At 44.9% G+C, this 17,603-nt stretch overlaps 1 protein-coding gene and 1 pseudogene across 1 annotated transcript; both read left to right on the plus strand.

Annotated features, from left to right (window-relative positions):
* On the plus strand, positions 1-14,209 carry heg1 (heart development protein with EGF-like domains 1). The gene is made up of 14 exons (XM_086219902.1): positions 1-744; positions 5,607-6,630; positions 7,688-8,196; positions 8,832-8,945; positions 9,492-9,614; positions 9,716-9,819; positions 9,899-9,954; positions 10,117-10,277; positions 11,078-11,212; positions 11,360-11,402; positions 11,500-11,537; positions 11,663-11,750; positions 12,153-12,330; positions 12,440-14,209. The coding sequence occupies exons 1-14, from the start codon at positions 477-479 to the stop codon at positions 12,581-12,583; spliced, it is 2,985 nt and encodes a 994-aa protein (XP_086076028.1). The 5' UTR covers positions 1-476; the 3' UTR covers positions 12,584-14,209.
* A 699-nt stretch (positions 14,210-14,908) lies between these two features.
* On the plus strand, positions 14,909-15,888 carry LOC147251913 (uncharacterized; annotated as a pseudogene).
* Positions 15,889-17,603: the final 1,715 nt, after the last annotated feature.

The following is a 17,603-nucleotide window of genomic DNA, read 5'->3' on the forward strand; positions in this document are numbered from 1 at the left end:
GTGGATGTGTCTCGCCATCTTCTGAGGACATTTTTTTTGTAGTTTTTGGAGGATAAATTTCTCAAATTTTTATGAGATTTTGGTCGCTTCTTACAACTTCTGCGCGCTGTTACAGGGTTAATTAGGCTAAGACATTGGTTTAAGCTAGGTTTAGCTAAATTAGCTTTAGCTCTGATGAGAGTTAAGTGTGTGTGTGTGTGTGTGTGTGTGTGTGTTTAGAAGGAGGAGGAGCTCAGGCTCGTCCGCGGTGATAATAGCAGGCTGCTGGCCGCTCGCCTCGCCTCGCCTCGCCTGCGCTGTCTTCCGTTAACCGCCGTCCCACCAGCGGATCTCCTCCGGACCTGACGCGGATTTATCTCACTATCATGAATCTCTTCTAAAAGCCGAAGCGCTCCTCTCATGCTGTCCCCGGGAGACCCGTTGACCTTAAGACAACTTTTCGGACTTTATCGGCGACCACCCCTGGCCTCTTGGACATGATGACAACGTGGTTTTTGAATCACGTCCTCGGCTTGTGTCTGTCGGTGCTCCTGCTGGCTCTCCCGCAGCCCCTCAGTGCTGGGACCCCCACGAACAGGAGCACGGATGCTGGAACCACCGTTCTTTATGATTCATCCGCCACGAATAACTTGAGCAACATGGAGTACAACTCAACCTCCCAGTCCAGTGAGAGTTTATCTCCATCCCAGAGGAACCTGCTCACACACACTGCAGAAACACACACCGCCAGCGCTGCGGTCCTCGGTAAGATGCCTGACATTGCACAGGCCTGCTAACGACAAGTGCTTCCTAAATGTTTGCCAAGTGCAGGCTTCACACACGGCTTTTCTTGACGTGTAGGACATTGCAATGAGCTGTAGCGGGACGATACAGCAGTCACCCGACAACCCTGATCAGCTGCAAGCGTCCGACATACTGTGTAGATGAGTAATGACAAGAAAATGTCCCTAATTTTGAATGAAATGTACTAATATCCAAGTGTTTATTGTATTTATGCTGGTGGTGTTTGATTATAGGTTTGCAAAACTTTCATAGAGATTAAAAAAAAAACAGGGAATGACGTTGAAAAGGGCAGTTTTAAAGGCCTTTCTTTTGTTTGTTTTTTTAAAAACGGCAGCAGATACGGGAACTTTTAATCAAGTCGCGAAACCTTCATTCTCAAATGTCTGAATATGGACTTCAGTTCCTGCTGGTTGAATGAAGCCAGTTGCTCGTGTGTGAGGAGAAGTGATGCTCATTAAACTGAAAAGTCCCAGAAATGACCCAAACTATGAATCCTGGTCATCATAGACAGATAAACAGATCGCAGTTTAATTTCCTGTCCTTGTTTTAATCCAAGTGGGATGAATAATCGCTTAGTCACAAGAAAAGTATTCTGCAGTTTTGAGGAGTGATAAAGTTCTTAAGTAGAAGCGCTCCTCCAATGATGAAATAATGCTTTTCTCTGAAAATGTCTTTTATTAGGTGGGGGGGGGGGGTTAGGACTGGTGCCAGGAATTACTTTTTGTTTTATTTTTAGGGCCTGAGCCTGAAGGTGCTTCAGGTGAAGACCCTATTATGTTTGCTTGTTTCTTTTATTTTTTTTCTTACGGCATTTCAATTATTAGTCTGGATTTAGATTATTAATATAGCATAGCATTACTGCAAAAAAACAATATTCGGGATTCTCAGGTCTGGGATGAACTGTTTATATCCTGACTGGATGCTGTTGTAATATTTGGGTGCCGATTCACTTTATATTACAACGCTGCAAAAATTGTGAATGAGTATTACAATTGGCTGCAATTTTTGTTTGCCTTTTCTGTAACGGATGGTTTATAAAAAGGGAATCATACACTGAATTATTCGAGCTGCAGGCAGAAATGTGAACCTCTGAAGTTCACATGAAGTTGGAAACTTAAATGTGCGCTGTTCACTGAAATGATTAAAAACATAGAATTACCTTTTTTAATCAAGCAAGACTGGCAATATTGCGCTGTTGCTGCTGTTATTAGCGATCCTGAAACAACAAGCAGAGCCAAGGATGAAGCAAATAAATAACCTGCAGACGTGGCTGGGAACCTTCACCTGTTGGTCTGATGATGCTGATAAATCCACCTGTTGAAGTCATCAGGCTTGGGTGGTTTTACAGCACTGAAGTAGTTTTCATGTGCTGCTTGTGTCTCGTGGTGTTGAATCGGTACATTATGTGGTATTGGAGAGTTTGCGTAACTTGCATTAACTCCAGCACGCAGCTGAATGTGGTCTGGCTCCTCACTCTGCTACTTACAAGCGCAATAACAGCAATGGCATTGCTCGTCATCCTTTTTAGCCGTAGAACATTAGGACGATTTATTTTCCTCCGGAGTTTTTGTTGAAGATAGAGTGGAAATCCTTCGCTTGACGAACACAAACTTCACCTCAGCTCACCCTTTCCCGCCCTGAACTACATCTCAAGATTTAGTCAGTGAAAGTTTTTGGCATGAAGTGTTTTATTGGAAACAGAATATCATCTAGTCTATTCACAACACTGCTCCGTCAAAACCCTCTGCTTGTGTAATTGATATGCAAACTGCAAACTGTCTCAAGTCTTAACAGATGTGCACCAACACAACCGACAGAGTTTACGGTTAAGAGCTGACAGATAAAGTGCAGAGGATCTGGGAGTGTCCTGTCACTTGTTGCCAAAACTACGTTCCAGTCTGACTTTTGTTGCCCAGACTGGATCCAGAGAGACAAAATGAAATAATGAAAGAGACACATGCAGAGGAAGTGAGAGAAAATAGAGTCCAGTGGCCCAGATAGACTGCCAGTGGATGAGGTCTCCCTTCCGTTAGCTTGCGTGGTGGCTGCAGATTGCTGTCCGGCGCCGCCAACACTCATCCTCACAGTCCTCGGCCTGAGATTAGCCAGAGCGGAGATTGGTACAGGATTACAAGTGTACTGAATCACAAAGCCGGTTCAATTCTAAGTGTGGGCTTCAGTTTGTTTTAGTTTCTATTTCTGATTTTAAGGAGGTATATTGATTTATTGCAGTGGCGCCATATGATGTTGTCCTCAGCAGGTAAACGACGTACCTTCAGTGAGCAAATAGCAGCAGTAGCTCTGTAGTGTAGCTCAGATAAAATTGTTTCACCCACCAAATAAACGTCCACCTTTAAAAAAAACAGCATCCGTTTACATGTCTTCTGTCTGTATCATTTTGCTTCAGGCAAACAGCTTACTTGGCTCCACGTCACTCTGCGTACCGTACGGCGTCTTAACCCACAGCGTCGCAGGTCAGCTGTTTGACTCAGAGCTGCTGCAGGGTCAAACTGCATGACGGGCGTAGGAATACAAACCAGTTCTGTGGCTGGAAAACGTAGAGCCAAAAGTTGCATGTCACATTTAACACAGCGTGCATGTAAGCAGATAGTCGTGTTTTTTTTTAAGGTGGCAATTTAATAAATTAGTTTGATAAGATTGGGATGTAAATTTTTGTTTGTGTGTGTGTGTGTGTGTGTGTGTGTGTGTGGGGGGGGTTACGGGACCCCAAGAGAGCTGCTCTCAGCTCTCTGCACAGAAGACGAGCTGACTCACATCTACTGAAGCGCACATCTACACTCTTAGAATGAATGACAGCTTCATGCAATCAAACTTCAGTAAATCCAAAATATTCCTTTTAGCCTCACGTTGAATTAAAAAAAGGCTACAAAGTGGAACAAAGTGAAACGGATAAATGTCCTCTTTTCCCACTACACCCTCTGATATCAATCCCTGGTACACAACCAGGGGGTCGCTGGGAATCCCATAGCCCAAAACTTCCTCCACAGTTTGAAGGATCGTGTCCCAGAATGGTTTTATTTTCACACATGACCAAAAAATATGTAAGTGACCGGCACTCCAATGCCCACAGAGTCTCCAGCAGCACTGCTGTTTGCCCAGTTGTTTAGATTTAATGATAGGTGTAATGAAAAAAAGCAAATTAGATTTTTCCAGCCGAATTCCCTCCATCCTTTAGAACTGGTTGAAGTGTGTGTCAGGCTAAGTGATCTAGGAGGTGGAAGTATGGTACAACAGCTAAGGGTGAAAATGGCACCTAAATTAATAATTATTACATTTAGCAATCATCAGATAATGTTTTTAGGACATTCCTAGTTGTTGCCCAGAGCTCTGTTACCCTCTGAGTCTCTTACTACCGCATTACAGGAAGAAAAAGGAAAAAAGTCCCTATCCCAAAACATTCTTTTCTTGACATTTCACTTCCAAGGTCAGAAGTTGACAGGACCAAATAACAACTTTGAGCCAAGATAAAAACAACAGCCACCATTCTCTGAAGATGAAAACATGCCCTGGTGCACTGTGACGGTGTTCTGCTGGGGTCTCGTGCTCGCTCAGCTTTAGGAAGGAAGTGACACATTCCCAGCGGAGACAGTCACAGCCATATTTAGGACCTCAAGCCTTTGTTTAGTATAGATGAGCCGGGCTGCCAATTGTTCTCCACCCAAAATCATTGCCTTTGCAACAAGCGACAGGACGTCTAACAGCTTCTTCCTCCCGGTGCAGCCTGCTGGTGCTGGTTAGAGCCCAGTGAGCTCCCTCTGGTGGCTTCAGATGGAAGTGATTGACAAGCAAGCAAGAGAGAGACAACTGGGTCTTACGTCTTGTTATGAGTGTGTATTCTTAGTACAGTGGGTAAGTAAACAGGCTTCCTGTTCACAGCACTGTATATGGAGGAGAGAGCAGCTAGACGCATCCCCTCACTTATCTGTGTGTATGTCAACTATGGAGCTGTGACCAAACAACAACCAACTATTTAGCTTTAAAAAAGAGGCTTCAGCTCTATGTTTTTGTCGTATGACATGAGATAAATATGTATCTGGGTCGATGCACATCTCTGCATTGGATAAATGGCAATTACCTATCCGCCACAGGTAATTATGGCCCTGTTCTGTTTAAATTAGCACGTTAATCAGTGCTGTTAATTAAGTACGTCTGTGTTGACCCTGCAGTAATGTGAAGTAGCTGCTGTGGAAAAAAAGCCCTAATTGTTTGTGGCATGGTGGCAGTGAGGTGTCCCCCCCAACCTGCAGTGACCTTTGAATGACCCGATCATAGTGAGCGCCTTCCTAGTGACAGCAGCCTGTCATTGGCGTCTTGATATGTCACACTTGTGCACGACATGGATCATCCTGAGCATCATGCTCTGAAGATGCTAGCTTACATGTTTAGAGCAATTAGCCCCTGGAGCTAAAAAGAGAAGTTACAAAACAGTGTGGCAGTAGTGTGGCACTCGTGACCTCAAGGTGAGGTAAGCAAGCTTGTGATCATCAGCTCAGTAGGAGGACTGACAGGCGGTAATGACTGTGTGTCAGGGTGCTTCGACCACAGGTAACGTATAAAGACTAAACCTTCACTAGAGGCACTGGGAACTTCATCTTTTCCATGTTTCATAATCAAATGGGCCAAAACTGGACATCAAATATCCAGGCAATGACAGGCATCCTCGTATTTCAGAGGCTGCTTGGGTCAGTCTTATTGACTTTTTCAGTTTCGCTCAAACTGAAAAAAAAAAAGTCTCAGAATGTGTCAGTGGCTTGTCCGAAAGTAAGAAGTTAAAAATGTTGTGTTCCCTTTTTGTTCTGCAGACACTGAGCAGCCACAAACACTCAGAGAAACAAGCACCAGGTCCCTAGAGGGTCTGTCGACGGAGCCTCTGGCCTCCACCCTGGTTGTAGCCTTCACCGAGGCTAGCCGCAGCAGCAGGGACTGGAGGGACCACCTTAAAACAGACAGTCAGCCTTACGTCTCCTCGGCTGTGTCCCAGGAGACAGTGTCCTGGTTAGTGTCAGAGGACTCCAGCCTGCCCAGGGACAGCCCTGAGGGCACTCTCCGGCAGGGAGACACCGTATCCACAGCATCAGGGACAGAAGTCCTCACAGACAGCAGCTACACTTCCACCACCATCAGCCGGCCTGGGGAGAGGACCCTGCTGTCCGTCACCTCCTCTTCCAACAACAGCACCTCCTCTGTATTTACAGAGGACTCTAAATCCCATCAGCCCCTGTCTACTTGGAGTATTCCAGCCCTCGTGGCTGCAGACACTGAGGACTACACCCGGAGTGCCCCATCCTCCAGGACTGATAGCAGGGACACCACAGACCCGCACAGCACTGAGTCCTTTACAGGGCTATTTTCAGAGTCTGGGACCTCAGAGGTGTCTAGTGGAACCCAGACTTTGTTTGGACCACCTAATTCTACCCATCATCAACACATTTCAACCTCAGAGGGGACCTCAGACTCAACACCACCGCTCAGGGTGACAGGGCCCAGCACTGAGCAATCCGAAGTGTCAGTGTCATCCACACCCCGTATCATCTCACCTGCAGGCAGTCCCACAAGCGTGTCAGGGACCTACCAGGACTCTGCTTCCAGCATTGAAGCTTCCACTGAGACCTCCACTGGGGCCATCAGTTCCAGCACTCAGAACCGAGAGAGCACAGAGGGGATCTCATCCATGACTGAGGATATAAGTACAGGCTTTACTCTGACCACATCGCCCCCTGTGGTAAGCAGTAGCTCTCCCAACCACAACAAGTCAGTGACCGAAACACCAGCGCTGTCCTCCACTGAAGTCCTCCTCACCACTGCAGTTGTCACCGTCACCGAGAGGTTGGTTTGATTGTTTATTGAAGTCAATGACCAGCTTTTTGAACGAGCATATGATAATAATATTGAACTTGGAGTGGGCGGCACGGTGGTGCAGTGGTCAGCACTGTTGCCTCACAGCAAGAAGGTTCCAGGTTCGAGTCCCGGCTCCAGCATGGGGTCTTTGTGTGTGGAGTCTCCATGTTCTCCCTGTTCCTGTGTGGGTTCTCTCTGGTACTCCAGCTTCCTCCCACAGTCCAAAGACATCAAGAGGGGACGAGGCTGATTGATACTCTAAATTGACCGTAGGTGTGACTGTGAGTGTGAATGGTTGTCTGTCTCTATGTGTTGGCCCTGTGATGGACTGGCGACCCATCCAGGGTGAACCCTGCCTCTTGCCCAAAGGCTGCTGGGACAGGCTCCACCCCCCCATGACCCTTAACAGGAATAAGCGGAAGAAAATGGATGGATAGATGGATGGATGGAGCTTGGAGTGGTGCTCTCAGGGACTTTCCGCAGCACAGAACATTGTAGGATATTTATGGAGGAAGCAAAGAGGCTAAACCAAAAAAAAACCCCAACAAACATAAACATGACCTTTACATACCGCCAGTCAGTTTAATTCTAGCTGTTTCAATAAGGGATGGGAATCAGAGTGTGATTCACAACCCCTACCTGTGATCATCATGGTATCACTGTGCCATGATTCTTTGAAAATTGATATATTGAAGACATTTATTCTACAATTTGATTTCTCAGTGAATTTTAATCCCCTCCACAACTGCTGTGGTCGAGGCAAACATGGCGATGAGCTCGGTCTCCTGTTCTAACATGTTTCTGTGCCCTTCTGTCATTGGCCTCACTTCAAACCATGTTGCAACGGCGTGGTACTCTTGATTCTCAACTCAACTCACTCGAATGTGGCATCGTCCTGTGTGTCACCACCTACGTCAGCAGAGGCCGCTGTTGCTCGGCAGAATGATATAACACTGACGATTCACTTTTAACATCACGATGAGCAGCAACAAAATAATCATGACAGTGAATATTTAAGAGGCTTTGATGTTTTTACTATTAACAGATCGCAGATGAGAGAGGAAGAGACTGTGAAGTCCACTGCCTCCTCCACCTCCTCCTCCTCCTCCACCTCCACCACCAGCACCACCCCTCTTCCACCTGCTACCTCATCCTCTACCCTCAGAAGCACCACCAGCAGCTCCACTCCAGCACCACCCACCATGGCCACAACCCCTTACACTACATCCTTCACCACGGCCTCCAGCCTGGGCCAGGAGACCTCTGCAGTGCACCCTACGCACCACTTCTCCACCGGCCAAGCTCTTCCACCTTCAACTGTGGTGACTAACCCTACCAGCACCACCACCACCCTGCCACTGGCAACAAGCACCGTCACCCTGAGAGCTACTACGACCCAGAGCCAGCACATCGCCATTAGCTACACCCACAGCACCCCTGCTGGGAGTACGGAGGCGCTGCACACCACCAGGATACAAACAGACAGAGCAACCACAGAGCTGGGGGTGACAACACCACTCATGGACGTCCGACCCACCCAGGCACCGCCACCAAGTCAGTAGTTCACATTTAAATGACAGTTCTACTGTTTGTGGGTTTGTTTGGTTTATCTGTTGCGCCTGTTTTAATGTGTCATTACTGCCAGTAGACACACTTGATTTACTTGATTTAAAAAAAACAAAAACAGTGGGCACGTGTCTCGATTTCTCAGGAGTTGAAAAATCCAGTGGCTTTGTGTGACAGGATAAAATATACATTAACCCTGAGTGGTCTGTCACAGAGCCTGAAACACATTGACGGAGGAGGAAATATGAGGCAGGGCCTGGGCACTGGCTTGAGTCTGAGGCAGAGAAATTGTGGATCTGTCGTCAGAATCGTCCTTCTGTCAGCTCATCAGGGGAAATTGGCTGCTATTTCTGGGCCTGATGGCATTAATATCGTTAGCGGGGAGGTTGGGACGGATTTGTATGAGAGGTTTCAGCATTGATTGGCGCCTCTACGTCTCAACCCACTGAGCCACAGACATCTCAGAGTACAGTCTGTCTATTCTGACAGGTGAACGTATCTGTCAGGAAGGGTCTTTTGGAAGCAGCTCTGTTTCAGAAGACCTACCTTCTTAAATGTTCTTAGCAGTCACTTTTTAATATTATCTCCTAAAATGTCGGCTCCCCTCCTCCTCTGAACTCCAGGGGACCCCTGTGTGTCAAACCCTTGCATGAACGGAGGGATGTGTGTGAGCTACACAGGCCGTCACTTCACCTGCCGCTGTCAACAAGCGTGGACCGGACCCACCTGCACCCAGGGTGAGCTTCTGTCCTCTCCACTGGACGCGGTCACGTTTCCCTCGTTCATAAGACTTTGAACAGCCTCAGCAGGCCTGAGGTGTGTGGAAGCACATTGCCCTCACCTGTTCTTATCTTGTCTTATCTGGTGAGATACGCTTTTACCCTGTTTTTTCTGAAATAATGACAAAAGGGTTTCATTTGTTTCACAAGTCTGCTCTTTCTCTATCAGACTGTCTTCTTTTTCAATGAAAACAGTTTGTCATTCATTCAGAAAAAGAGCAGAAATTATTTTTCATTAAAAGATTATCTGACCGAAATTAACTTGAACAAACAGGGCAGATTTTTTTTTGCCTGAAAACTTATGACATTATTCAGAAAAATGCTAGTAAAAATGTTTTTGCTGTTTGTTTTTTTTCCCTCCAGTGAACGCAATATGCTTCCATAGATTTGTGCCCAACTAAATCATAAGACACAAACGCTGATCTAAAATATGAAAAGACTCTTGAAGGTTGAGACTTCTGTCAAGGATTGTATGCTGAAGGCTACATGTATTTGCGCGTGCAGACATGGACGAGTGTGAGAAGGACCCCTGCCCTGCTGGCTCCAGTTGTGTGAACACGCGAGGTTCCTTCAGCTGTGAATGTCCGCTGGGCTTCGACCTGGAGGACGGACGCACCTGCAGCCGAGGTAAGACTCGGTGGACTGATGAATAATTCAGTCCCAGATGCCGCAAATAGGAATTCACGGCCATCTTTTTATTCCCTCTCTGTGCCTTCTTTCCTCCGCAGCAAAAACATTTTTGGGAACGTTCAGCGTTAACAGACTGCCACGTGACCCTGCTGTGTTCAAGAGCAGCACCATACATGAGATCCAGAGAGAGATTATTCAGCTGGTGAGAGGCAGTCCACATCACTGCATCGCTGCGTCTTCTGTCCTATCTGACACTCACACTCTTCCTTTCTTCACCTCAGCTCAATGCCTCGCTGTCAATCCTGCGAGGTTATAGCCGCTCTACTCTCAGTAAGAAGTAAGTTATTCTCCTGACAAAGCAATTCCATGTCTGCTCACCAAGTTTTACATGCTAACGGTTTGCCCATTTTCCACTGAACAAGTGAAATATTTAACTTACCCGTCTGTGAAATCGCTGTTTTGAGACTAAATTATTAAAAAATGGATGTCATCCTCACAGAGAGGAGGACCGGGTTCAAATCTTAGCCGTCAACATGTTCTCCATCTCCACTGATGTGACCAGTGCTGAGGTCTACAACAGCATCCAGATGACTCTCCGAAACTGCAGCTCCTCACTGTCCCACTGCCGCACAGTCCTGCACCACCAGCTCACTTACCACGGTAATTATTAGCCCTCAACTATCATGACATGAGGAAACAGTCCCCAGTCCTTGTGAGTATTTTTGATAACCACTAGAGGGCGCAGTTCAACCGTAAATGGCCACCAAGCAGTACTGGCGGGAGAATGGTGAAAATATTACATGCTTATCTCTGAAACTTGACATTAAGTTATCCATGGGATGTTTCAATCACCAAAGAAGCACAGCAAAGATGTCCTTTCAATCCAGTTTTGTCCTTTTTACATTGCTCCCCTCGTCATTTTCAGGATTGATTTTAAGGTTTTATTAATGACCTTCATGACTTCCCATGTCCTGGCTACAAATTACATTCAGATCTTTAATTAAATCTTGACATTCCCTAGCAGATGTTTTGTGGCTCTTTCGGACTCCTGAATGTAAACCAAAAGGGGACAGCGCCTGTGTCATCAGGTCCCAGAGACTCTAGACTCTGGAGTCTAGAATGACCTGCCTGAGTAAAATAAGGCTTTTAAAGTCTGGCTCTTCCCTGCATCCTCTTCTTGAAATGTACTTTATCAAGCTATTGTTGTAAAACACTTTTGAACATGTGTTTTAAAAAGTGTTACACCACCATCAAAAGACAGTGATTCAACTCCATAAAATCCTCTAATCCACGACCAGCTTAGCAGCAGTGAGAGTGTGTAGGAAGGTCGTGCGAAGCTGGTTATTAGACCGCTGAACAAGTTGAAACGCGAAGGAAAAAGGAAATGAAATTTTTTGTTTTATTCAGACATCTTGTGTTTTGTGTCACAGCGGTCTAATTGTGTAGTTGCTGTGTTTCAGCGGAGAGTCTCTGTTCGGCCCAGAAGACCCAGTGTGACACAGAGCGTTCCACCTGTACAGACGGCAGTGGCGCCGCCTCCTGCCAGTGTCTACCGGGATACTACAAACACGACCCTGATGACCTCTCCTGCCTCGGTAAGATCTACTTCCTGTAATATCTAAGCGTTTGTTTGATTTGTTAGTGAAAAGCCATTAAATAACAAACATTACAACAAAAAGTTAGCAAAAGAAAAGGTTGCACGTCTCTTATTTCAAATTTCAGATGAAATTGTCTTGTTTCAGAATGCGGGGATGGCTACAAGTTGGAAAATGGCACCTGCGTCCCGTAAGTTGACCTTGTTAATTGTATGTGTTTGTTTAATCAGTTACTCTAAACTTTTTAAGACCACCTCCTGAGTGTAAAGGATGTTTCTACTTTTCAGATGCATGTTTGGATTTGGAGGCTTCAACTGTGGAAATTGTAAGTCAAAAATCCCTAAAATGTAAAGTGCTGAGGTTCATTAGATGATCATCTTCATGAAGATTTTCTTATTTTAATCTTTAAATGTATTTTTTTATACTTTCTTGTGTGTGTGTGTGTTATAGTTTACAAGCTGATCTCAGTTGTGGTATCGCCTGCAGGGGGCGCCCTGCTCCTCATCCTCATCGTCGCTCTCATTGTCACCTGCTGCAAGTAAGAACCCATTTTCAGTGCAGATCATTTCTACAACCTCAGAAAGTTTTGAGTTTTTAATCGTGACGCAGTAATCAGGGGTGTTGTTGATGGTTTTTAGTGCACAAAAAGTCAGATATAGAAGATGAAAACGATTGGAGTCGTCCTGCACGAGTGCTCTGAGTATTTGGAGTAGCTTTAGAGTTCAGTTAACCCTTATTAGAGGAAATGTCTGCATACTTGGACGCTGATGTGCATGTAAGACATGACAATGGAAACATAATAGCAGGTTTTTTAGATAAGGACATTGCTGCAAATGGATTTTGGTGTGAGTTTTAAAAAGTAATTCCACTGATTACTTATTAAAAGATTAGTTTTTGGAAGCGATTTTATGTTTTATAACTTTTATTTTTCACCTCCCAGGAAAGATAAGAATGACATCAACAAGATCATCTTCAAGAGTGGAGACCTGCAGATGTCTCCGTACGCAGACTTCGCCAAGACCAACCGCATCTCCATGGAGTGGGGCCGGGAGACCATCGAGATGCAGGAGAACGGCAGCACCAAGAACCTGCTGCAGATGACCGACATTTACTACTCTGTAAGAATTGTCTCCAGGACAGTGTTCAACTCTTATTTTCTCCGGCTCAGGTTTAAGTGTGTGTGACGAGACGATGGATGAACTAATCCCTCTGTGTCCTTTCCTTCAGCCGGCTCTGCGTAACTCTGACCTGGAGAGAAACGGCTTGTACCCCTTTACAGGTCTACCAGGCTCCCGCCACTCATGCATCTACCCCGCGCAGTGGAACCCGTCCTTCATCAGTGACGACTCACGCAGAAGAGACTACTTTTAAACTTATACTGTACACACACACACACACACACACACACACACACACACACACCCTCAGAAAATGGCCATCTCTGTCACAGCAGTAATGTAAATGTGCATTGAGGGTCACGCACGAATTATGCAAGTGTGTGAATGTGTGTGTGTGTGTGTGTGTGTGCGTGTGTTCCTGCGTTTTATGGAATTGCACATTTTTGCAAGTAGGATGTGTTCTGAGAGTGTTGATCCAGGACCATTTCAGTGTTTTTGCATGTTTTAGCTCATTTATTACAACTCATATATTTGCTGTCAACACTTTGCAGAGATGCTTCGGTGCTGACACTTGTAGAACAGCTGGTCTCCACATCAGTCTGAGGAGAGCCCAGAAGTCCTAAGGAGGCCTCCATGATCTCTGATGTGTTTGTTAGGCTCCTCTTATGTTCAGTCTGGTATTTGCCTTGAATACATTGGAACATTTTTTTTACTTTCACGGCAGATTTTGGATTCACAGTGGAGTGTGAGCGAGGAAAAACAAGCTAACAGGCTATATATGAGCTAAATAATGGTCTTTGCTATCTCTGCAGCTAACTATCAAGTGTTCCAAGTTAGCCTCTGACCACAGGTCAGTCAGCGGTTTACTCCATGATTAGCAATTCAAGTCGTACATGCATGGAAATGAGGTGAAAGGTCAGAAATCTATGAGACTAAAACTCATGTCCGCCTTTTATTTCCTGATAATGTCGTGCAGATTAGCTGCTATGAATACTGATGCAAAATTAGTTTTGATGTTCCAGATTTTCTTTTTCTGCAGCCACTGAACAGGAAATCAGTGGCCAAGAGGGTGGTAAAAGCACTTTGAATTCAACTCAAAACCAGCAGCATGTATATGAGATGTAAAGTAAATGCAAAAACACTGGCGTGAGTGTTGCACTATGAATCTGTGCACTTCTTCGATTCTGGTCTCAGAGTAACGTAGCAACGGAGCAGTAATGAACCACTGACAGATACACACCGTTCAGTTTGACACCAATAGGAACTGAGGAACAACTCTGTGATATGTAGCCGACTTATTTATTCCCTGTATGTCCAAGTCCTTGACGTGGCACAGCAGACTTCTCACTCAAACACTGAAACTTTAGAGGATAAACCTGTGGCTTTAAGTGTGAATGCGTTAGTGTGTGTGGGTGTGAACGTGTATGTGAGGAATAATTATCGCAACTGTCAGCACGTTCTGGAATGTAAAGATGTATCATAATTTGTTTGGAATATTATTTTTATGTGACTTTTTTTTTTAAATTCTGGCGTTTTAGTCAGACGTGTTTATTTAAATAAAAATATTGCACAGTAATCCGTCTATTGAGTAAACCTCTGAAAGCTTTTTATGCTTTCAGTCAATAGATGCAGTAAAGTTCCTGCAGGTTTCGATGTAATTAAGACCTTTCGTGACTATGTTTAACATATACCAGCAAAAAGGTACGATAGAAAATGACCACATCGGCTGTGTGGCAGCTTCATTTCTGTGAAAATTACTGGGGAACCTCATAAAAGCTATTATTGTTGTGCTTATTTTGCAGCTTCAAACACTTTTACCAGAAGTCAATTGCTATTACTCTTATACATTTTTAAAACCTGTCAGAATCAAACTTAATGACTGAAACATGCTGTCAGTTCAAATTTCAGACCTCAGGGCTTCTTTTGAGATCCAGAGGGAACCCTGGTAGAATACTGAAGAGAACATCTACCAAATCTCATAGTCGACGTTCACAGCGGCATGAAACTTTACTGTGCGTTCATGGTTTTTTGTTTAGCTGCTCTAGTTTGACGCCAGCCTTTGTTTCTTTGCCTACCTGTGCCGTGGATGACGCACAGGTAGACTAGACATCTAGACAGGTGAAGGTTCCTGTAGGCGAGCCCTACCCTTGACCCCCCCCCCCCCCCCCCCCCCACGGTTGTAGTTACCCTGGTGAACTAATGGGCTGCAAATGTGTTGACACTGATAAAACTTAGGAGCTGATATCCAAGCAAGCGGCACAAATACACCGGAGTTGTAGTATTTGCGTAGTCTAAAAATTAGGCAGGGTATTCCGCGTGAACGTTATTAAGCACTAACAGAAGATGCACTTATTTACGTCTCACACTTGTACAGGCATACATCTCAGAAGGAAATGCCTCACTGACTTCCTCCCTTCCTCTGTGGCTTCAGTTGTTTACATCATCTATACGGCCGCTATGGTCCATTAACTTTGGTTTCCTGGGTTCCCTCTTAAAAGACGACAGGAGGCCAGAGGGGAATAAACACTGAGAGAAGCTCATACCTTTTTGGACTTTTCCAAACACCAAATGGAGCAACATGGCATCAATATTAGCGGGCGGATTCGTAATATTCAACAGTTTGTTCCTCCTCCTCAACTTCACTGCAAACACCTTTATGCGTTTGCTTGATCCTCTCGCCGTGCAGCGGACAAAGACTCAAGCAGCCTTTAAAGTTGCTCTGGACTCTCGTCTGGAGCTCGCTCACGTACTGTGTGGCTTTGCAGTTACTGTGTTTTTTCTGGAAAAACACAAACTACTCAGGTTTTTTCGTGGTGTGGTTGGTCGAGGGTGTACTGTATGCACAACAGCACCACGTTTTACGTTTGGCTGAACTTCTACTACTTCGTGCAGATTGTCCCTGCCCAGAGAGCTCTGCTCGTATGGGTGAGGAGGAACATCGCGGCCGTCATTTACTCGGCTCTGCTTTTTGATCAGGTCGTTGCATTGCTCTGTGGGGGTACAGTAGCTGCAAATATAATATTATGGAGAGCCAAAACGGTCAACATAACACGATCTAGCTTTTATTGTAATGAACTCCAGCTCCCAAACCAAATTGCTTTCATCTGCTCTCAGCTGAACTTCCTCATTTGTCTTGGTGTGATGTCACTTTCCAGCTTCTCCACAGTCAGCTACCTAAATAGACACATGAGAAGTGTTTCAAAGAGGGGCACTTTCTCCACTCTGAGGTTTCAAAGTCAAATGAGAGTCACCATAAGTGGGATTTTTCAAGGAGTGCTCTACCTCCTCTACGGCCTTTTCTTTCTCTATGAGTCCTTTACCTTTTGGTACATCCAAGATCTTAACCTGGGTTTCTATATCAGCTTCGTCGTCTTCACGCTCTACATATCATGCACCACCGTCAGCCTGGGCATCAGTCAGTCTGCTTTCAGGGAAAGAGCGGCTGATATCGGGAAGGCGTTCAAAGAACTGTGCAGTGCCGTCACGGACACAAATGATGTAGCACTGCGCTCCAGCCAGGTAACCGTGAATACTTTAACTGTTGATGTCCAAATATGATTGTCTCGATTTGATGTATTTTACAGATAATTCGGGTAATACATCTAAAGATACAATTTGGGGAATGTTTGCTTTCCCTTGATTAACTCAACAACTGCTCATCTGGATAACATCAGTCCTGGCATGCACGAGACGGATGGATCAAGAAAATGCACTGCCAAGTTTGAAGTTTTTCGGATGAGAAATCGTCATCTTTGGCCACCAAAAGCAGTTTTTTTTTTTCCCTGTTAGGTCAGTATGGCTCAGTCGGAAAAAGTGAGATGAGTGACAGGATTCTATCTAATGGACAGTCAGGATGACAAACTTAGACGGCAGTCTGGATTTTGATGGACAATAAGGACGACGCGGTGAGATGACAATCTGATTGCGATTGACAGCCAGGGTGACGGAGTGAGATGACAGTCGAGAGTCTGATTGGCAGTAAAGATGAGAGAAGAAGTACAGAGCGAATTTTGAAGGCTCTTAGATGAGTGGCTCTCATTATTTTGCTGCCAAAGGTTATTTACTTTCTTCTGTTTCTGGTTCTCAACTGCATCTGTCTTTGCAAGTACACAAAGGGGCGGGGCTTGTCGTGGTAATCATTGTCGCATTGTAAAAAAAAAAAAAAGTAGATAGGCAGATGAAGTAATATTTGCAAAATGTGCACCTGTATGACACGACTGCTGTATTTGCACATAATTTGTATGTGACACTGCACCACAAAGGAAGTAATTAGCAGAATGGAAACAGAACGAAAACGTGTTCTGGGCGGCTGAATTCGGAGCATGGACTGCAAGCGCATCTTCACCTGAATACGAATGGAGACGGACTCTTGGAACTTAATGGGCCTCGTACTCTTTGTGACATGGAGGTGTGTATTGTGAATTTTGAATTCTCGGTCCACTTCATGGAGGAAAGATCAAGTAAGAAGATTCTCCTGGAGAGCTTCCAACCTCAACGTCGCTCTTGAAATTCACGCCGTATTCTTAGCACGACCTCTTTTGGCTGACCTCTTCTTGCTGTCGGTGCAATGGTGATCAGATACCTTCCAAACACCTAATATGTTAGATCTGTCAATTTTGAAACTGTTTGGCACCATGACAACCGGCATAACTCACATCAAACAAATATGATTTCATGAACTGTTCAGTCCCTACACATACTAGCATAGTGTATTGTTAGCTGTAACTTTTTTTAATGAAAATATGAACCTTTTCTTTCTTTTCTTTTTTTTTTTTACAAAATGTGGTCAATTGTGTTAATTTTTTGGGGGGGACCACATGCCTCATTGTCAGAATGACAGTCAGGATTCGTAGTGGCAGTCGGGACGACAGGAGCTTTTCTTTTTTTTTTTGCATATGACAATTTACATGCGATGCAAATACATCAGATTTGTTGCACCGCATTGATGGGATGTGAGTGAGACACCGAGACACAGAACAATAACGCGTCCAATTGTCTGAATAAGAAGATCCCGTCTTATTTTTGAGGGTTTTACATCTTTTTCGTAGCCTATCCACCCTGCAGCAGAGACGGGATTGAGCACAGGCTGAAGAATCCCTGTTGCTCCCTCATTGGCTGTTCAGTAACTTACCTGATGATAATTTCATTTAAAGTTAAAAGGCTCGTTAAAAAGTGAATAAGGAGGTGTCATGATTTGCTTCCTACTCGGTTGGTTCCCTCTTATTTTTACTGGAATATATGATATTAATATCATCCAGGTTTCCTCACCTGAG

Source organism: Aulostomus chinensis, chromosome 12 (genome assembly GCF_037954235.1).
Source record: "Aulostomus chinensis isolate RoL2024-O1b breed Wild chromosome 12, RoL_Achi_v1.0, whole genome shotgun sequence".
Taxonomy (NCBI): domain Eukaryota; kingdom Metazoa; phylum Chordata; class Actinopteri; order Syngnathiformes; family Aulostomidae; genus Aulostomus; species Aulostomus chinensis.

What these genes read in the sequence shown, in the direction of transcription:
- heg1 (XM_086219902.1), top strand. Translation starts at nt 477, where the DNA reads ATGATGACAACGTGGTTTTTGAATCACGTCCTCGGCTTGTGTCTGTCG. An exon ending in GTTGTCACCGTCACCGAGAG is followed by an intron (nt 6,631 to 7,687) that starts GTTGGTTTGATT and finishes TACTATTAACAG; the next exon opens with ATCGCAGATGAGAGAGGAAG. An exon ending in CGGACGCACCTGCAGCCGAG is followed by an intron (nt 9,615 to 9,715) that starts GTAAGACTCGGT and finishes TTTCCTCCGCAG; the next exon opens with CAAAAACATTTTTGGGAACG.